Source organism: Elaeis guineensis, chromosome 8, assembly GCF_000442705.2.
Source record: "Elaeis guineensis isolate ETL-2024a chromosome 8, EG11, whole genome shotgun sequence".
NCBI classification, from domain to species: Eukaryota; Viridiplantae; Streptophyta; class Magnoliopsida; order Arecales; family Arecaceae; genus Elaeis; species Elaeis guineensis.
This window is the reverse complement of record NC_026000.2, coordinates 138,445,399-138,464,640: the sequence shown is the minus strand read 5'-3', so window position 1 is coordinate 138,464,640 and position 19,242 is coordinate 138,445,399. Positions and strand designations below refer to the sequence as shown.

The window sequence follows — 19,242 nt, the reverse complement described above, 5'->3', positions numbered from 1 at the left end:
ACAATCTTATAATTTTAGGATAAGAGGCACCAACTTTTAACACGATTTACAGTGTACCCGCTCATGAAAATTTTGTATTTATCGTCTCGAGTTAGAAAAATTCTTCACCCCCAACCCTTTCACGGAGCAGGCTCGAAAGCAATGAACCAAATATTATTGTAATGGGAATACTTGACAGTACTACTTGTACCGTACCATTTTGATGAAAATCCACTCTCGCACCATTCTTGAGACACCGAAATCGATTAGATCGGGTATACACCAACTGTATCGGTGCCATACCGATCTGGAATTCCGTACTGATATTTAAAATTTTGCAGGAATACGGAATGAGAGAGCAGAGTTCACTTTCTCGCATTGCTGTGTATGGTGGTTAAGAGCTTGCTATTAGAGTTATTAAACTAATGCATATGCGCCATATGATAGTTGATCTAGGCTTGTCTGAGCTAATGCTGATTTGCACATAAATTGTGTTAAATAATTACGAGCTCGTTCTCACAGGCCAGCACCAAGCTCTTTCACCGTGTCCATATTTTAATCCTCGATATTTTCTTTTGAATATCATCACAGTGTCAAGACTGCATGACCTTTCTTTTTGTTGCTATAAAAGAGGTTGAGGTATGTTGTGCGTTGTCATAACCATTTGCATTCAACAAATCCTCTCTTCTTGCTTGGCAAAGGCCAAAAGGTATGAATTTAGTCAGACGGAAAAAAAAAAAAAAAAGAATTTGAATTAAAAATGTAACTAGAGTTATAAGACGGCTATTTCATATATCTTAAATTTATAATTCAAGCCATCCTTATCAAAATAAAGAATATAACTAATTAGAGTATCCGGAGGATTAGAGATTTGTTAAACCGCTACATCTGGAGCGCAATTGCCGGTAAATCTGGTCATTTTAAAATAACCACAGGACATACCAAGATCTACGCTCATACATATAACGTCGTCCTCTGAGAAGAGGGGTAATTTCATAAATACGATGCACTACAGTTCCCACAGACATTAGAATTCGCGCCCTTCTCCGCCGTCCTCGTGCGGCGTTCACGGACGGTTGCGATGGCTTCATGGAGCGGATCCGATGATGTCTATCTAGCTCTACGTGGAAATTTTATGTCTTCTACCCAAGAAGTATCGTTCGTGTATATTACTGAAATGACGAAACTACCCTCGGTTCGCAAGTGTTTGGACACGGCGGGTCTAAATTCGCTATTCCGTCCCAGCGATTCCACCGTCGGGGGTCTGGCACAAATACTGGGCCCAGAAGGCACCCCGGATGCTTTAAGAGTCGTGTGTTAGTGAATAGGCTCCCCACATTATGCTGCTGCACGCCTCTAGTTCTCAATCGTACAGACAAGTGCGTGTGCCCATGGAAAATGGACTGTCTCAGTTTTAGATTGCTAACTCACTTCTGTAGGTCCCGCCATCTACTTTCTTTGTTAAACGGGCGCCACGTAGGCGCTCGGTTGTGGGTCCCTTTTAGTCGTGCCCGGTGAGAAAGCAGACAAGAAGGGCGGGTCCCCTAGCGGCAAAACGGTGCCAAAAAGACACCCTGTCGCCAGCCCATTCCCCTCCGACCCTAAGGGCTGGCACCCCCTGTATTTTCCCCCAAAACCAGGGGCACTTCCCCCTCCTCTTTCCGTGCCCGGACACCGACCCCAAGACTTTCACCTCTCTCTCTCCTTCTCTTAACCCTTTCAAGCTCCCCCTATAAATATACCCCGCCGATCTTCGCCGGTCTCCAGGTAGAAAGAGAGATCCCACACCACAACGATCGCCGGAACCCTAGCCCCTGATGGCGCCGGCGGCCGATGTAACAGAGCTTCGGTCGGTGGATCCCTACGTCTGGAAGGCCTGCGCAGGCACTGCTGCTAAGATCCCCGCCGTCGGGTCGCGTGTTTACTACTTCCCCCAGGGTCATGCCGAGCAGTCCTCCTGCCAGCCGGACTTCTCCGCTGTCCGATGCTGCCGCTCCTTCGTCCTCTGCACGGTCTCCGCCGTCCGCTTCCTCGCCAGCCCCGACAGTGACGAGGTCTTCGCGCAGATCGCCCTCGACCCCCGCTTCCCGCCACCGCCTCTGGTACCAGTCCCGGCCGACACTCCCGACGGCGTTGGAGGCAATGGTGGGGGCGGGGGAGTGGTGTCATTCGCGAAGATCCTGACGCCAAGTGATGCAAACAACGGCGGGGGGTTCTCGGTGCCGAGGTTCTGCGCGGACTCGATTTTTCCAGGACTGGACTTCAAGGCGGAGCCGCCTGTCCAGACCATCTCGGTCCGGGATGTGCACGGTACCCGGTGGGAGTTCCGGCACATCTACCGCGGCACACCGCGCAGGCACCTGCTGACCACCGGATGGAGCAAGTTTGTCAACTGCAAGAAGCTCGTCGCCGGAGATTCTGTCGTCTTTATGAAGAACGATGCCGGGGAGCTCTTCGTTGGTGTCCGCCGGACCGGCCGCTCCTGCGGCTCCGTGGACTATCTGCCCTACAGCACCCCCGCAGGAGCGGGGGTTAAACTGGAAGAGAACCTCGGTAGCGGCGAGGGGTTCTCGAGGAATGTCAGGGGCCGGGTTCCGGCTTCGTCAGTGGTGGAGGCGGTCAAATTGGCGGAGATGAACCACCCATTTGAGGTGCTTTACTACCCAAGGGCCGGTTCGCCGGACTTTGTGGTGGCCGAGGAGGTTGTGGAGTCGGCGATGAGGATGTACTGGTCTGCCGGTGTGAGGGTTAAGATGTCGATGGAGACGGAGGACCTGTTAAGGATGACCTGGTTTCAGGGGACGGTGTCCTCGGCTGCTGTCAGCGATGTGGGCCCGTGGCCTGGTTCACCATGGCGTATGCTTCAGGTGGTTAAGTTATTTATTTCTATCTTATCTTGTCATGTCTTTTGCTTGTCTTGCTTTATTTGTTCTTTTGTTGTTTGATCGATTTTGGTGTCAACGGACGAATTTGATTCTTTATAAAAAAAACTTTGGTACTTCAACGACATGCCTCTTTGTTAGCTTATAAAGAATAAAGCTGGACTGTGGGTTTCTACTGTGCTTGCTGTACCTTTCGTTTTGGGTGTTGTTTTTTGAAGGTGGTGTCGTTGCTGCAAATTTATAGTATGGTTCCACCCCTGGTTGTTCTGGCATTGGCTCATGTTTTGTTTTGCACGTTTCTAGTGTTCTAGGATGGAGACTGCTTGCCGTACCTGCAGTTGTTGAATCTGATATAATAAAATCAATGTGAGGTCATATTGCAATCATGCCATGCCAGTCTTTTAACTTACCCTAGAATTACCTGATAAGGCAACCGAATTTATATTTTGGGAGAATAATCTGATGTCTTGTGAGATCATATTCCATGGTTGTGACGCATGGTGACATCACATTTTCTAGATGGTAGAGTAAGTCAATTAGGCATTTTGATGTGTATATTCAGACAGACATATCAGACAAAATGATCGCAATAGCTATGCCCCATTGCATGACATCTTTTTAAGCATAATGTCCTTTCTCATCTGTGATTGGTGACAAAGGATATGGAAAGTAGATGATATTGTGAAAAAGGGCGCACAACCTCATACTGCATGCTGAAGTGATTCAAATTGTAAAGAAAAATAAAGCAAGAAAAGGGCATTTCATAGGGTGTACTTGGGTCTCCTTTTTTCCCCTGACTACAATTAGAAAAACAAGCTAATATGCTTTTAAAAACAATCAGGCCAAAGATCAATCATTGACTACAAGCATCTATATTTAGCTTGATCTTGTATATTTGCTCTCTCAAGCATGAAATAAGGTATACCATGCTGTAGTTATACCTGTAACAATGTAGCATCATACAGTATTTTGCAAATTTGCAATACTGTCAAACGATATACATTGGCATACACCCCTTGTGTATCGTGCTTAGGTCTAGCCAACAGAGGATATACCATACAATATGGCCTAGTGTCCACTTACAACTAAATCCTTTTCCTCAAACTTCTAGCATCCTTTAGGATATCCGTAACTCCCTGATGTTACCTCCAAGTAACATAAGATTTGAATTGAATTGAACAAACTAGTAGCTCTTCTTTGATCCTATGTCACAGGTAACCAGCACAATGTCAACGATTGGCAAACGTGAACACGTGATAGTTCAAAACCTTTCAAAACCTAAATATGGAAATGACAAGAGAAATAAATATGAGTGAAATGTTTTCATAAAACCTATCATAGAGCTTGCTGAACCTTCAAGCTTTGCCCTTTTGTTCTATGTAGCTTGATGAGCATTCAGATCCTCCAGGACCTATATTTTTTTAGTCTTAGGTCAACAATGGATCCTATTTGTTAGGGCAGAAAGACACTAAGTAGAATTAATGGCTAGCTTTGCATCTTTATGCTTGCATTTTCTTCATCAAATCTTGAAGGTTAAACTTTGCATGGTCATATGTAAGGAGGTATTGTCCTCAAATTCTTCATTCATATCTCTTCATAAGATGTAATGTAGAATAGAGCTACTTATATCATCACCCTGTCTTAATCATATACCTTAGCTCTTTTCTAGAGGAAGCCGAGAGGAAAAAAAAAAAATGCAACTGTTAGGGTAGTAAGGTTGCAGTAGACATCCCTTTAAAGTCTTTTTCTTTTTTTCTTACCCTGCATTTCCATTTTAATGCTTACGCTGTTATAATCCTTCCAATGCCATGTCGAGTTCTTTAAGCACATACTTTGAGATTTCTCTTAACTCTTTCATTTCGAGGGTAGGAAAATAGGGAGAGTAAATGATCAAGCTTGAACATGGTGGATTCTTTAAAGGATTATAGTTCTTTTGCTTACCAAAAAAGGATATTAGTTATTTTTTCCTTTATATGGAGAACATAAGGAAAAAAATTACTCTTTAGGAACTTTGCATAACTAAGAATAGTTATTGCAAAGAAAGGGTTTAGTTGTTGGCATGGTTTACCGTTGGTATTGGTGTGTACCAATTGTACTGTACCAGTATCGAACCAGCCTCCATGCTGGACGTATCAATATAATAACAAGATGGTTCTGGTATAAGGTCTGATATTGAGACGACAAACTTGGTTGTTAGTGCTATACATTATTTAGTCACAAATGATAACATGGTATCTTACCAGCATGAAAGTTATATTGGCCAATACTTTGTAAACTGTATTTGGGTGGACTTACTGAATTTAATTATGAACTGCCAGCTAAGAGTAAAAATAAAAAAAAAATGAATAGTAATTTAGGATAGAGTTTGGACCTTGCACAAGGTGATTTCAACTTAGGCACTCAAAAAGCATGCTCTTTCCTCATCTCTCAAATTGGTATAAAAATATGTCCTTTGCTTTTAATCCAAATGTCCATCATATTGTTTTGATTGAGGTCTTGGGGTTCAAATGACCAAAAGAGATTTATTTAAAAAAAAAAAAAAAATGAAGTCGCTCTCCTTCTTCCATCTGGTAAGTCCCATGTTCTTCCTCTTCTTCTTATTCTCTTCGCCTTTTCCTTTTTTGTTCCAGGAGACGGACCGGACAGATTTTTTTCTTCTTGCCTCTGTTTCTGTTTCTGGTTCTGCTTCTTTTGCTGTCCCTTTCAATCAGAAAATGGGGATGAAACAGACTCTTGTTTTGCTGCTGTCACCACTGCTGCTGCTGCTGTCCTGTTTCTGTCCATCGGAATTAGGAATTGGAATGACCATCCCTTGTTGGCTTCTATGTTTGCTTCCAAGTTGATATTTTGATGTAGTTCATATTTTATGGTATTTATTTTGTTGCGGTTGGTTACTTGACTTGTTATATTTGAGTTTGACATTGGATTTGAGTTAACAGGTATATATTATTATTTATATGTTATCATATTTCTATGCTCACTTCATCCCTTGTTTTAGGCCTTGAGCTTAGGCTCCAAGAGATGCTGGTGCCTTAATTTGTCTTGAGTCTTTGACAACTTTGGGTCACTGGTGTTAAGGATACAATACGTACTCTTGAGATCATACTCATATGACATAGTAGGATCTAAGAAAATGATATAATCAACCGGCAACTTGTCAGAACTTTTATGCAATCCTGCATTGTTATGCATCTCAGAAATATACTATGTAGGTGGGAAATTGTTGTCACATACCATTATCATTTGATATTTAATAATATGTTACATATAGGTTTTGCTGAAAGAAAAAAAAAATCAAATGTGATTTGCTTTCTTATCTTTAATTTTTTTTAATTTATCTTATTTGTCTTTTTATACTATAATGTTTTAAAATTATTTTTGTTGCTTGTTCATTACATACTGGTTGGTATTGGTACACTATCTTTATCATCAAATTGTCCCTCCTTGCCCACCTGCTTCGTCATTTGGCCATATTTCATGTTGACGAGGCTCCTTACATGGAGATCTTCTGTGCACTGGACAACATCTACCTTATTCATCATCCTCATGTTTCAAGAAAAAAATTCTTTAGTATATCTTTTAGTAACTTTTAACTGCTACCACTATTGCAAAGACTATAACTAAGAATGCAATATATGTCTGAATCATAGTTATCAGACTTGTATTGGGCATAGACCTGACCAAGGGTCTAGGTCATGGTTCAACTGTCAGTTCAACTTGTTGGGTTGGTGAAATGTTAAAATATTTAGGATAATTATAAGGAATATGCCATATACGAAAAGCATAGAAAGTTAATAGAAAATATTTCTGATTTTGAATACTGTATACTTCAGACCTTTTGAGAAAGGCATGCTTGACTCATCCTAGCATGAAAATAGAGGGTTATGAGATTGATTTGGTTTGAGCTGATTATATAGTTGATTTTGGACCCATGGCTGGACATGGGCTGGGCAGAGATGTTAAAAACAAGGCTTCCATCATGGCTGATTATATAAACGTGTTTTTTCAGTCAAACATAAAGATATGTGTGTGTGCTTTCAGCCAAGCACAGAGATACTGTTTTCTCTTTCAACTCTCCTTGGCCTACTCAAAAGATACGAGTAAAGGCCAATTTAATTAGCCTAGAAAGTTCAAGCTTGTTCTGCTAATCTTGTGTGTGTGTTTTCAGCCAAACATAAAGATACTGTTTTCTCTTTCAACTTCTCCTTGGCTTATTCAAAAGATATGAGTAAAAGCCAATTTAATTTGCCGAGAAAGTTCAAGCTTATTCTGCTAATCTTTTTTGTTCTATTTCTCTCAGGTTACCTGGGATGAACCACAGGTTTTGCAGAATGTCAGAAGTGTAAGTCCATGGCAGGTGGAGTTAGTTTCTGCTACCCCTCAGCTACAAACTCCATGTCCTGTTATGAAGAAACTAAGGGGGGCACAAAGTCAAGACATTTTTGGTGATGAAGAGGGCAACGTGCTCTTTCCATTGACAGATTTGAAAAGTAAATCCATGGGGAATCTATCCCCATTGATCAATTACCATACATTTCCTGCTGGCATGCAGGGAGCCAGGCATGATCTGATCTGTTTCCCCACTTTATCCAATTTTGTACCCTTGAGTGCTCATCAAATGCTCTCTGATAATCTAAATGGCATTAACATGCCAGAGAAGTCAAATAATGTATCCAATAATTTGAATGTTGGAAGTAAAGAAGGCTCATCGACATTCAGCCATAGGAGTATCGTGGACTGCGGCACAGATCTTCTGAATACTGTGGCTTGCAATCCAACTAGGAAAACTAGTGGAGGATCTTTTCAATTGTTTGGTCAGATTATCCAGATAGAGCAGCCTGTTGATGTTGATGCAGATAAAAAGTACAGAGAGACCACACATGGAGTCCTACCACATGACTTTTCCATCTCCAACCAACGTAAGCAGTTGATTTATGGTCTTGATGTGCAATGTCAAAGAGTTTCTGCTTTGGAAGCCTGTTTTCTGTAAAAGAATTGATGTTTGCATCAGCGACATGCAGTCTGTACAGGTATGAGTCGGTGAAACATGCTTTTGTTTGTTTTTTATATGGTTTAATTATTTCAAATTTCTCAAATATCTAATACCTGACATTGAATTTGATGCAAAGGTGCATTCCTGATATGTGAAATATCAATCTTACTGTTTAACTCAAGATTCAAAGGTTTATCAATTTTTATTTACTTATCCAGGCTATGTATCTTACTATAAATTAGCTAGGTCTGGTTTTCAGGTTGACTTGCACTTTGCAAAGAAGATTTGGAATATAAATTAGGATTTGTTAGTGTTTTGTGTCTTAATATAAAACTATGGTAGCAAAAAGTGCATTCTGATTCTACTCAATAACCCTAGTAACTTCATTTCTGACATGCTCAAACAACAATTGGATAATGCATGACCTTGCTTATGATTAATGACAGTTTTTCACCAAACATCATTTATCTGTTAGCATCATAAGGATCTGGAATAGGAGAATTTAAGTTGATACTCCACTAAAGATCATCCCAAGACCTGCCTCAAGATTCATTTAATCTCCATTACTTTTTGAATTTCCTCTTTGAAACTTCCACTTGATGTTTCTATACTTTGTTCTGAATGTTCTACAAATTTTCTACCCTATGATTGCAAAAATTTTCTCATACTGAGTTAAATGCATATAAGAACAATCAAGGAGGGGTGAAAATTGCTTGCATGAAAGAAAGCATGGAATTGGAATGATCAAGGACGTAGTGGAGTGGTTAAGAGGCAATTGTAATTAACTTATCATACATCCTGTTGGAGAATCAGGATGAAAACATTTAACTTAAATTGCAAAGATGGTTTTGAAATCTGAGAAGCAAACTGAAACGTCCTTGTTTAGTTGGTTGGCTTCAGCTTCACACAATGATTGAGGTGGTCCCTATTCTACATTCACAGACCCAATAAGATCGATCGATTTGAGCATAGGTCATAGTTGGGTAACCAACCTAAACTTAATCGATCCATATGTTTGCATATGTAAGTATGTATTATCGTAAGGAAGATGTATGTACATATGCACCTAGATATGTATGCATGTACATATGCATGCATGCATGTGTGCATATAATGTAGTGATAATGTAGTCATAATGTGTGCCTACATGCGTACATGTACTAGTTATATACAATGGTTCAAATTTAGATGAGAGCAACTGCTTGTTGACATGTCCCCAATTTGCACCTAGGGTTGCATTACTCCGTTCCTTTACTTTCCTCTAGAAGAAAGATGGGACTTGTCCCTTATATAACTTCATATTCCTCAATCTTCATAAACAACTAGCTTAGAACTCCGTGTGATGCACGGTATGTATTTATTTCTTCAAATAATATTTTTATAAATTAAAAATTCAATATAATATAAAAGATATCATAGATGATATCAAATATTTTAAATTAAAATATAAATTTAAAATATTTAAATAATATAATAATAAGAAGTAACATAATCATTTCTATCTTTTACTGACAGAGAAATCATTTTTTGAATCAACATTTTCAACATCAATTGTTCTGGAATCTTCATCATTAAGCAGAACATGACCACCTACTTGCATCCCACATATATCTTTTTTCTTCATAGTCTATCAATAAAAATAATATATATTTTATTATTATATAATTTTTTATTTTATTGAATTTTCAGTCATCGTTAAAGACTTACTCCAGAGAAAAGATAGAGACAAATTTTCTGATAGTTGAATTGTTAATAACTTCTTAGTCCTAGCAGCTCAGAATTTCATCCAGAATGACTAAGAGACAATGATGATCTATACATATCTGAGATTAGTAGTTTGTGTCCGTTTTGTATGCATTTAAGAATGGATGGTTAAGTAATAGTAGGAGGTAGGCAGTAGTCATATTGTATTTGTATTTATACGCATGATTGTAGTAGTTGACCCATGGGGACAATCCCAATTAATAATTTTTTTGCCCTTGGGTTCAAAGCCAAAAATGTGGAGATCCAGTAGAAAAAGGTAGAGACAAATTTTCTGATAGTTGAATTGTTAATAACTTCTTAGTCCCAGTAGCTTAAAATTTTATCCAGAATGACTAAGAGACAATGATGATCTATACATATCTGAGATTAGTAGTTTGTGTCCGTTTTGTATGCATTTAAGAATGGATGGTTAAGTAATAGGAGGTAGGCAGTAGTCATATTGAATTTATTTATATGCATGATTGTAGTAGTTGACCCATGGGGACAATCCCAATTAATTTTTTTTTGTCTTTGGGTTCAAAGCCAAAAATGTGGAGATCCAGTAGAAAAGGGCCTTTATATAATAAATACTTTATCAGGGTTTAATTGCAAAACACCCCTAAACTAAATTAACTCAACATGATCTGGTTTAGTCAATTGTCAAAAGGGCTTAATTGAATATAGCCTTTATCAAGGGTCTAAATGCAAGATTCCCTGTTTAAATAAATAGATATATGCCGGATTTCAGATCGGGTTGGGACCCAAAATCCGAATCCGTTAGGCCCATCTCCTTTCTCCCTTCTCTTCCTTTTCCGATTGCCGATGGAGAGGAGCTTACGCTTTCTCCACCGATATTATTTACTTTCTCAAGTCCCCCACCACAACTCAGAAAAAAAGAAAGAAAGAAAAAAAAATCCCCGCTGGCACCAGCCAAACATGCTTCTCTTTCTCTCTCTCACAAAAGAAACACAACACACTCAACCCCACATCTACTGTCCAAATGGTCCACGTCATCGATCCGCGACATCTAATTCAACGGTTCCCATTTGCTCCGCCACCCAAAATAAAACAAAGGAGACAGGAGAGAGAGAGAGCAGGAGGGGGCGGAGAGGGAGAGTAGGAAAACAAACGAAAGCGCATCGCCGACTCGTTGCGATGGTTTTTTTCTCTGGAGGGCTCACTGGATAGAGGAGGGAGGGGAGAAGAAGCTTAGAGGGAAAAATTGTAAATTTCTCCAACTCCTGGGGTGAGGCTCAAGGTTTCTTCGCTCGTCCCCTTCTTGCTGAATCTAGCGTTAGGTCTTTCTTTCTTCTCTTCCGCGTGGCATCGTGGCAGTGCACAAGAGAGTTGTGAGGGCGTGATCCGGGAACGTGAACGGCATCGTCGGAGTAGTCGTGGTAGTGGGGAGTTGAGAGGCCGGCCCTCTCTCCATCGTTTGAGTCTTTTTTTTTTTTTTTTTAGCCACGTGTCATGCAACTGTTTAGCCACGTGTCGAATGGAGGCGCCTTAAAGCGGTTGCTCCGTTTTTATATATATATAATAGATAAGAGAGTAGAAATTCTACCCATGGTCTGCCATACTGCCCCGTACCACCCGGTACGAGGCATACTGTACTATATCATCTCGTACTGTATCGATATTTGGTACGTTGTCTTGTATCATACAGAACTACACACCGACACTGTAATGGGATGATCCCCGCATGGGGTTTTGTACCTAGACAGTGACCCTTGGTCCTACAAATTGTTCCATGGAGTTGTCTCTCCAGCCTTTCTCATTTCTCAAATTAAAACCATAGCCTCCATCAGAACCTTACCATCCTCCCAACATTACTACAAATTCTCACCTAATCAATGATTCTCCGCAAAACTAGTTTCATGATCCCACCACTAGTCTCTGTTCTCTTCCATGCTTCCATTTCCATTGCCTTCTTTTCCTTCTAATCCACAAGCCGAAGCCACCCACTCTGTCACATTTAGTTGTGAACCCTAGCCCTAATTTGTCACCCTTCAAGGTTGCTATCATCTTGCTGGGAGTTCATGACATTGCAAAGTGACCGGCATCATTATCTTCATCATCCTCCAATCCATATGTAATTCTTCCACCTCATCTCCTCTGAAAAGAGTAGTTACAAATAAATGTTCAATTTTTCAGTTGCCTTTTGTCGTGTATAAAATGAAGAATTTTGATATTCTTTGTCTTATTATAAATTTATGAACAAGGCAAAATAAAGGATTGATATTCAATATTTTCCAATCTCAAAATAGAGGACTTTTATGTACTTTTGTTTCTTTATTTGTTTTCTTGGACAAAATCAATAGTTTATTTCTATGTTGTTTTAAAAAAAATTTTGGGTGGGCCTAGAATTCACCTGGACAATCTTAATTGGATTGGGTTGGGTTAGTTATGACCCTGATTGGTTTGATTTTGATCCCAAATCTTAAGAACCATTTGGATGTGTCTACACTTTTCTGGTGAAAACAGCCAAATACTTTACTAAAATAGAAAAATTTGTAAACCAAAGGATCCCACGTAAAAGGCCATTAAAATCTTATATGTGTCACAGTCCTAATGAGATCCGAGTTTCCCTAATCTAGTCTAGACCACAAAGTAGGACATTCATATAATATTCCCACCTGGAATAAAACTTAGAAAAACTAAACCCAAAATTAAGTACAAAAATCTCTAGAAAATAGAAAACCCTAACCTTCTCCCAAATGAATTAGATGAGAGAGTACAGGAGTCAATCTAGTAAATTAAATGTAAATAAAAATAGAAAACTCTAATCTAAACCTAATTTAAACCTATATTGCATTGATGTAGATGTTTTGGACAGATTCTAGGTGGCTGTTGTGACTTTGTAAGACTGGGCTTGGGTTTTTGGTGAAGCGTTAGGAATTGGAGGCAAAAACTGCATATAACTTGATTGAAAGATATTATGAGAATAGACTCAAGGGATTTGTTGGATGCTTGAATGCATGATCCATCAATAAATGAAATTTTATAGTTTGAAAATATTTGAAGAAGATAAGAAAATTGGAAAGATATATATCAAGCTTTTAGGGATAAAATAAATCACCAGTTTGGGTGGATTAAATTGTGTTGAAAAATCAAGATTCTACATTCCAAATGGCTTACTGATCCCTTGCTTCTATTCTTCTCCACCTCCTTTCTTAAGAGGAATTCTTTGTCTAGGAACAAGTTACTTCATGGATAAATAATTCCTGCATTCCAAAGGGCCCTTAGGAAATTTGTCTGTGTTGATACAGTCCTTACCATGAATGAATGACATTGAGGTGGCATAGCCTAGAGGGTGGTACCATCTATTTTTTGAGTTAGATCCAACTATCAAGTCAACCCGTGGAGGTGTAGGATGTGCTTCCTTATGTGCAAGGAACAAATTGTGAATACTTGGTCTGGATGAAGCGGAAAAAGAAAAAGAAAAAGAAAAAGAAAAATAGAAAAAGGAGAAGAATGAATGTTGAGAAAGGATCTAGTTTGGATATGCTTATTGGTTGAAGTTATGGTCAGAAATGCTATTGATTTTCGATTTCTTGAGATTCTATTATGATTTTGTATGCATGTCTTCCTCTCTTAGTAATAGGAAACTGTCATTTAGGGTGGTCCATCCACTTGGATATCTCCACATAAACTTGCTCCTGGACCTGCTTCATAAGTGTTTCCTTTTTCAATTGTTTTTAAGAGATCCTCCACTCTGGCACCTTCACCTTGTTCTGATAACATATGTTCCTTACTATCTCAATTTCACATTTCTAAAATATTGCTTCAAATCTTTGTAAATGTAGTTTGAAGGTACTATGGGTTTTGAGAGTAAAATGGCATGAATTGATATTTAATGAGACATTAGAGTAAGTGTTATTAAAGTACAAAATTAAAAGGATGATTACACCTATTTTTTTTCCTCGTCTGTTTTGCACCTTTTTTTTTTTTTGATCCTCATGTTCTTTTTTTGTTGTGATAATCTTTATGAGGAAGTGTATTCACACATTTTCTACCTGATGGATCTCTTATTACTGCAAGTAGAAATGTCAAAGGTGAATTTGATCTGTCTTTTAGTTGTAGTATATGTGTAAACTTCATCCATGAAGCTATTTTGGTTTTGTGGAATATTTGATATGCTTGATCTTTGAACCAAATTGATTTTACTATGAGATCTTCTGATTCTGGGTTATGATATCTGTAGCATGAATCTGGCCAATAACTCTCTTTAGTGTGTTATTATCAGTTAGTATGAAACTTCTCCATCTTTGCCCATATTCCTTCCAGGTCTGAGGAACTTTGAAGGATTATCTGCTGGTTGCATAAGATTGAATTGCTTAACCTATATATTGTGTCATTCTACCATCTGTTATCGAGATTTTGTGGTTGGCCTCTTTTGCTCAAAGTTTCCTTCATTGTCAATTTTTAGGTGTTTGAGGTCAGGCGGGCTGCAAAATTTTCACAAACTTTTATCGATCTTATATTGATGGATGTACTTGAGAGCTGTATAGATAAAACTATGCTTTATTGTTAAGATTAACATGGGGACTTTAATGTTTGGAGGAGGTGGTAATTTTTTGGTACTAAATTTGATAGTTTTAACATGGGTGATCTCATCTAGATCTGCATCTAATGATAAATAATGAAATCTCTTAAGCCATATTTTCAATCACAAAAATTCCCATTCCATAATTATAGCAAGTCATACGGTTTGTTGTTCTGGTGGTTAAATGCAAGCAACATTATAGCTAAATTCAACACACAAGCTGAAAACCAGAATGATGATACAAAATCAATGCTGATTTTGTTATCTGCATTAGAATGTCTTCAAGTCTAGTGTTCAATTTTATGCTCCATACTCCATGCTTCATTTCTCGAAAGGGTTGATGCTGCAAATTGGACCAAGTTCTGTCTTTTTATTTATGGTGAGGATTTGCATTTTATAAGGTAAGACGAGTGTTTGGTTACACAGCAAAATGTGAGTGACAGGAAAACTACTGGTGCATAATGGATTATAAACAAATTAGTGTCCAAGCAGTTCACTACAAAAAGTTTATCATTTCATTTGCCCAACGAATGGATTCAACAGCAGAAAAACTTTTGTATAATCCCTAGTGCTTGGTTTTGAAATTGCAAAATCATGTAGCTCTAGGAGAGGGAAAAAAGAAGCAAATAGTGGTCTGATATTGAATCAGAAAGATTTGTTATTTATATTTATCCACTGAATACCTTATGATGTCTCTTATTCTGAATTCATTTTCGTGGATTACAGGTAATAACCATTTGATATTCAGAAGGTTTTCTCATCTGTTGTGGAAATAATATAATTATTGGTTGTTGTAGGTATGCTAAGTACAATACCAATCTTGTACTTTATCATGAGGTCAGTTTATAGACAATCACATGCTTAACGTATGTCAATTATTGTGGTGGAGAAAAGTTGATATAAAAATATAGAAGCCTTTGGGAAAATAATGATCAATTGGAGTTCTAATGTCTTCCACATGTGCTATGAATTAAATGGAAATGGGATTCATGAAACAAAATTTTGAATTAGAAGCAGCTACAATCCAAACAACATTTGGTGATTTTGGAACTACAACTCAATGCATCTAAGAACACGAACATGCTTTGAAGAATTTAAGTGCATGTGCTAAAGTTGCAAGGGCAAAATGGGCCCTACCAAATTTTGTAGCTTTTTTTTTTCTCTTTTTATTCCATTTTCAAATAAGGGAGGCTTGAATTCATTTTCAAGAATTCTGGTGGAAATAAATTGGATGCTTTTTCTAAGTCAACATCAGGAAGCAATGTTTTATGTTATTTAGCATTTTTGTTTCTTCGGGTTGGAAAAAAGAATGTGCATGGAGTTTAAAAAGCATATCTTCTGTTTATCGGGATGTGGTATGCTTGTTTACATCCTAAATGATATGATGTTGTTTCCACTGCAGGTGTCCTCGTTGAAGACAACATGAAGGTTGCCTTTTGCAACCGCATCATCCTAATGCATTGTCTTGATCTTGGAGGTTTGTATTGGTCTAGTGGCGTTTCTAACTGTGACTTCTTTGTAGTACTGCTGAACTCTGTCTGAAATTTCTGTGAATCAGCGTTCTTGAGGTACTGCCTGTTTGGCATTTTAAAGCTGGTCTGGTTCATTCTTGATTGCCATTCATCTCACTCTTCTGTTTGTTTAGATTTTTTTTCTTCTTTTTTTTTTTCAGTAGATTACTGCAGGGATTAGATCAGTAGTTGTTTTAAGAACCATACTATTTATCATTGCTGCGGCTGTATGATTGTTGGCATGATGACACTCGATGGTGGCAGAATGGAAGAGAATAGACGCTATTTCAGAAATCTCTAATATTATCTACCTTTTGGTGGACTGTTCTGTTGCAATTGATACATAAGCTTTTCTCTATTTCGTTTTTCCTGGTGAGAAAGAGCTAACGGGGGTCGAGTTTACCTGGTGCGAAAGGGATCACAGGGGATTATAGATAGTTCCAAGAAAAGAAAAAGTGGTGCTGATGGAAGGAAATTTATATTAAATGCGAGGGAATTTTAGTTATGAAACTTGATGCAGTTTTGTATGGTTTCATATTGCTCATTATACAACTTGAGAAGATGGTATATATGTAATGAAGTTACCCTTTTCAGCTGCAGCGTTGAAAAGATATCGGTGCTCGCTGCTCGCACGTACTGCTGTCATAAAATGGTTCTTTCATTTGTCACTGGGGCTAAAATCTTGGTGCAAATTTTTATGATTAAGTTTCAGTCTTGGATGGTGTATCGTTGAGAATTTGGACGGTCTCCTATCTTAAAAAATATCTTAAGAAATATTTTAAGGTCTGTTTTTATTTGTGGATAAATATCATAAAAAATTAAATAAATTTTTTATTGTTTAATTTATTTATATTTTTAAAAAAATAAAATATTTTTTTATAGATAATATTTATTCAAAAAAAATTATTCATGGATGATCAAATTATTTTTTTATCATCTAGTAAAATAAATATTTATTTTTATTTTTAAAATATTTTATTTATATGTTCATGTTTAATAACTCAGTCTATGTTGTTATAAAAAATATGAATAAATTTTAATATCTTATCTAAAAAAATAGTAATGTTAAGGGATATGAATAATAAATTTAAAAATAATTTTTTTGTAAATAAAAAATATAAATAAATTATTTTTTATTAAATATTATTTAAAAAATATTTATTTAAAAAATATAATTTTTTATTCATAAAAAAATCGATTAAAGGAAAAAGAATAGGTTGAAGGGGAAAGAAGAAAAAGATGGCACAGGATTTTTCTGGAATGGGTATAATTACGCATCCGGACCTGAAACAAAAATTTAATTGCCGGGCCTGTCGAAACTAGCAGTTTGTGGAATCTTGTGCCGCAACTTAGATCAGCTATAAAGAGGAGCAAGGGATTGGGAAGAAGGGAAGGCTCGTTATGGATACGTGCGATTAGTTTAATTAAAAGTTTCATTTACCTAATGGGGATGTAGCTCAGATGGTAGAGCGCTCGCTTAGCATGCGAGAGGTACGGGGATCGATACCCCGCATCTCCACTACCATTATTTCTATCTTCTTCTATGTTATATTTTTTTCTTTTCCTGCGGTCTATTTTAAAAAGAAAAGGCCTGGTATTCTCCTACACCGGTATCAATTCGATGCTACGATGCCAGTTTACAAAGTCTTGTTCGTTGGATAACCCCACCACCATTATTTTTCAACGCCAATTTTGATGGCTCTCCCAACTATGGAACTTAGATGCCCTTCGGATGAAAATAATAGGATTTCCAATGACATTCCTGATTTTTTGAGAATTGGTGTACCCAAATTTGTGTACCGAAATTGCTAGATTATTATTTTGTCAGGTTTTGTAGTATTATCACAATAGAAAGATGGATCAGCATCACTTTGCATAATTCTAGCATGAACATAATCTGGCTTAGGAAGAAATGAATAAATAAATAATACTTTGCTTAAGTATTAACTATAAAAAGACAGCAAATTTGGTTGAGAAAACGAGAAAGTTTATGATTCGAATACCAATAAATAATAGCATATGATGATCAAGGCTTTAAATATTGATGGGATGATGGCCATTCCACCATCATGGATCTCAAGATGGAGCACTTGCCAGGTATTGGGACCGGACGAGTCAAGAAATGGACCGGAAAGAGATAGGCATCCACCATTTGAGTGTTGAGTTAGGGGTATGTGCATTAAGATCTCAGAGACATGTCTTTTGGAGGAGGCGTTGCCTCGTATAAGTTGTATTATGGGGCCTATGTGGTTTGTCTATATGGTTCGGACTGAAAGATTATCTTGGAAGTATTGTTGTGGGTTGGCATAAAAATTTGGGGCCGTCAATTTTATCCATGTTGATAGGCAAATTATCTTTGGTTTGGTGTCATACTCTGGTTCCAAATCTTGAGTATTGGGTGTGTCATATGCGAGCACTTTTGGTATTCACCGTCGGATTGTCTGGAAGCAAGTCAAGGTTGTCCAAGCATTAGGTCTGGATGTGGTGTTTATTGGGGATTTCAATTGTATTCTTCAAGCTGAAGATAAACGGGACGAAAAATCCTTTTGGATGTCTAGGGATGTTAGGGAGTTCAAAGATTTCGTAAACCAAACGGGGTTGATTGATTTGGACTTTCAGGGTCCTTTATTTACTTAGTGTAATAATCAATTGGGAGTGGCTCGTGTCTGGGAGCTGATTGATCGGGCTTTTGTTTCTCTTGATTGGTTGGTTAGATACCCAAAATCGATTGTCCTTCACTCATTTTGCTTCAAATCACTGTCTTTTATTGCTTTGCTTTAGATCACTGTCTTTTATTGCTTACGGTAAAGAGTCATCATTTCTATAGTCCTAGACCGTTCAAATTTGAAAAGTTTTGGTTGTTTAATTTGGAGGTTCATGAAGTAGTTAGGAAGGCTTGGGTCTGTTCCTCTAATTATTCTCCAAGTATCCAATCATCTGTTCTACTCTCCAAAGCTAAACAGGTTCTTCGAAGGTGGAACTCGTTGAATGTTAGTGTTGGGTGGATGTCTGACCAGGACACCACCTTCCAAGATCTTTTCAGTACCATGCGATGCAGCAGGAAGAAAGAAGAAACAAAACAAAAGAAAAAAAATCAAATTACGTGGATCAGCCACAAAAGGGCTCGCCTCCACGAGGCATGCAAACTTCACTATGAAAAAAAAAATTTTACAAGAGGAGACCTCACTCTCAACCCTTGTACACCCAATTCTCTTTCACCTGAAGTTCTCCTCACAAAAGCTCTCTCTCTCTTGAAGACACCCCCTGAACCCCAGAAGAGCCTGGCGACCGCTGTCCAAGAGCCTCCTGCTCCTTCTCTCTCAACACTCTCGCCTCTCTCTCTTCTCGGGTTCGTACGGCTTCGTACGGCGCAAATCCGAACCACCTGGTTCCTCTGTTCGTCACAGGATCCTTTTAAAGGGTTAAACATGGTTTAAACCTAATTAGATTAGGTTTAAGAGTCCTAAACAAGTCAAATCAACCTCCTGAACCGTCGGATCGTCATCGGAAATCACCTGGGCCCTCCGATCGTGCTCCGGTCCACGGAATAGTGCCGTGGACCGCGAGAAATACGTGGGAAACGCCCAC

General features: G+C 38.2%; 1 protein-coding gene and 1 non-coding gene across 2 annotated transcripts; both read left to right on the top strand.

Moving 5' to 3' along the window:
• Positions 1–1,625: 1,625 nt before the first annotated feature.
• On the top strand, positions 1,626–15,948 carry LOC105049461 (auxin response factor 17). The gene is made up of 3 exons (XM_010929111.4): positions 1,626–2,846; positions 7,162–7,891; positions 15,546–15,948. Exons 1-2 carry the CDS (start codon positions 1,797–1,799, stop codon positions 7,849–7,851), a joined length of 1,740 nt encoding a protein of 579 aa, XP_010927413.2. The 5' UTR covers positions 1,626–1,796; the 3' UTR covers positions 7,852–7,891; positions 15,546–15,948.
• Positions 15,949–17,100: 1,152 nt separating this feature from the next.
• Positions 17,101–17,173, top strand: TRNAA-AGC (transfer RNA alanine (anticodon AGC)). The gene has a single exon. It is a non-coding gene; the product is annotated as a tRNA-Ala (tRNA).
• The last annotated feature ends 2,069 nt before the right edge of the window (positions 17,174–19,242 follow it).

Bases quoted from the DNA above. Each gene is read 5' to 3' on its own strand.
- LOC105049461 (XM_010929111.4), top strand. From the start codon at position 1,797: ATGGCGCCGGCGGCCGATGTAACAGAGCTTCGGTCGGTGGATCCCTAC. The intron at 2,847-7,161 runs GTGGTTAAGTTA...TATTTCTCTCAG, and splicing joins CACCATGGCGTATGCTTCAG to GTTACCTGGGATGAACCACA.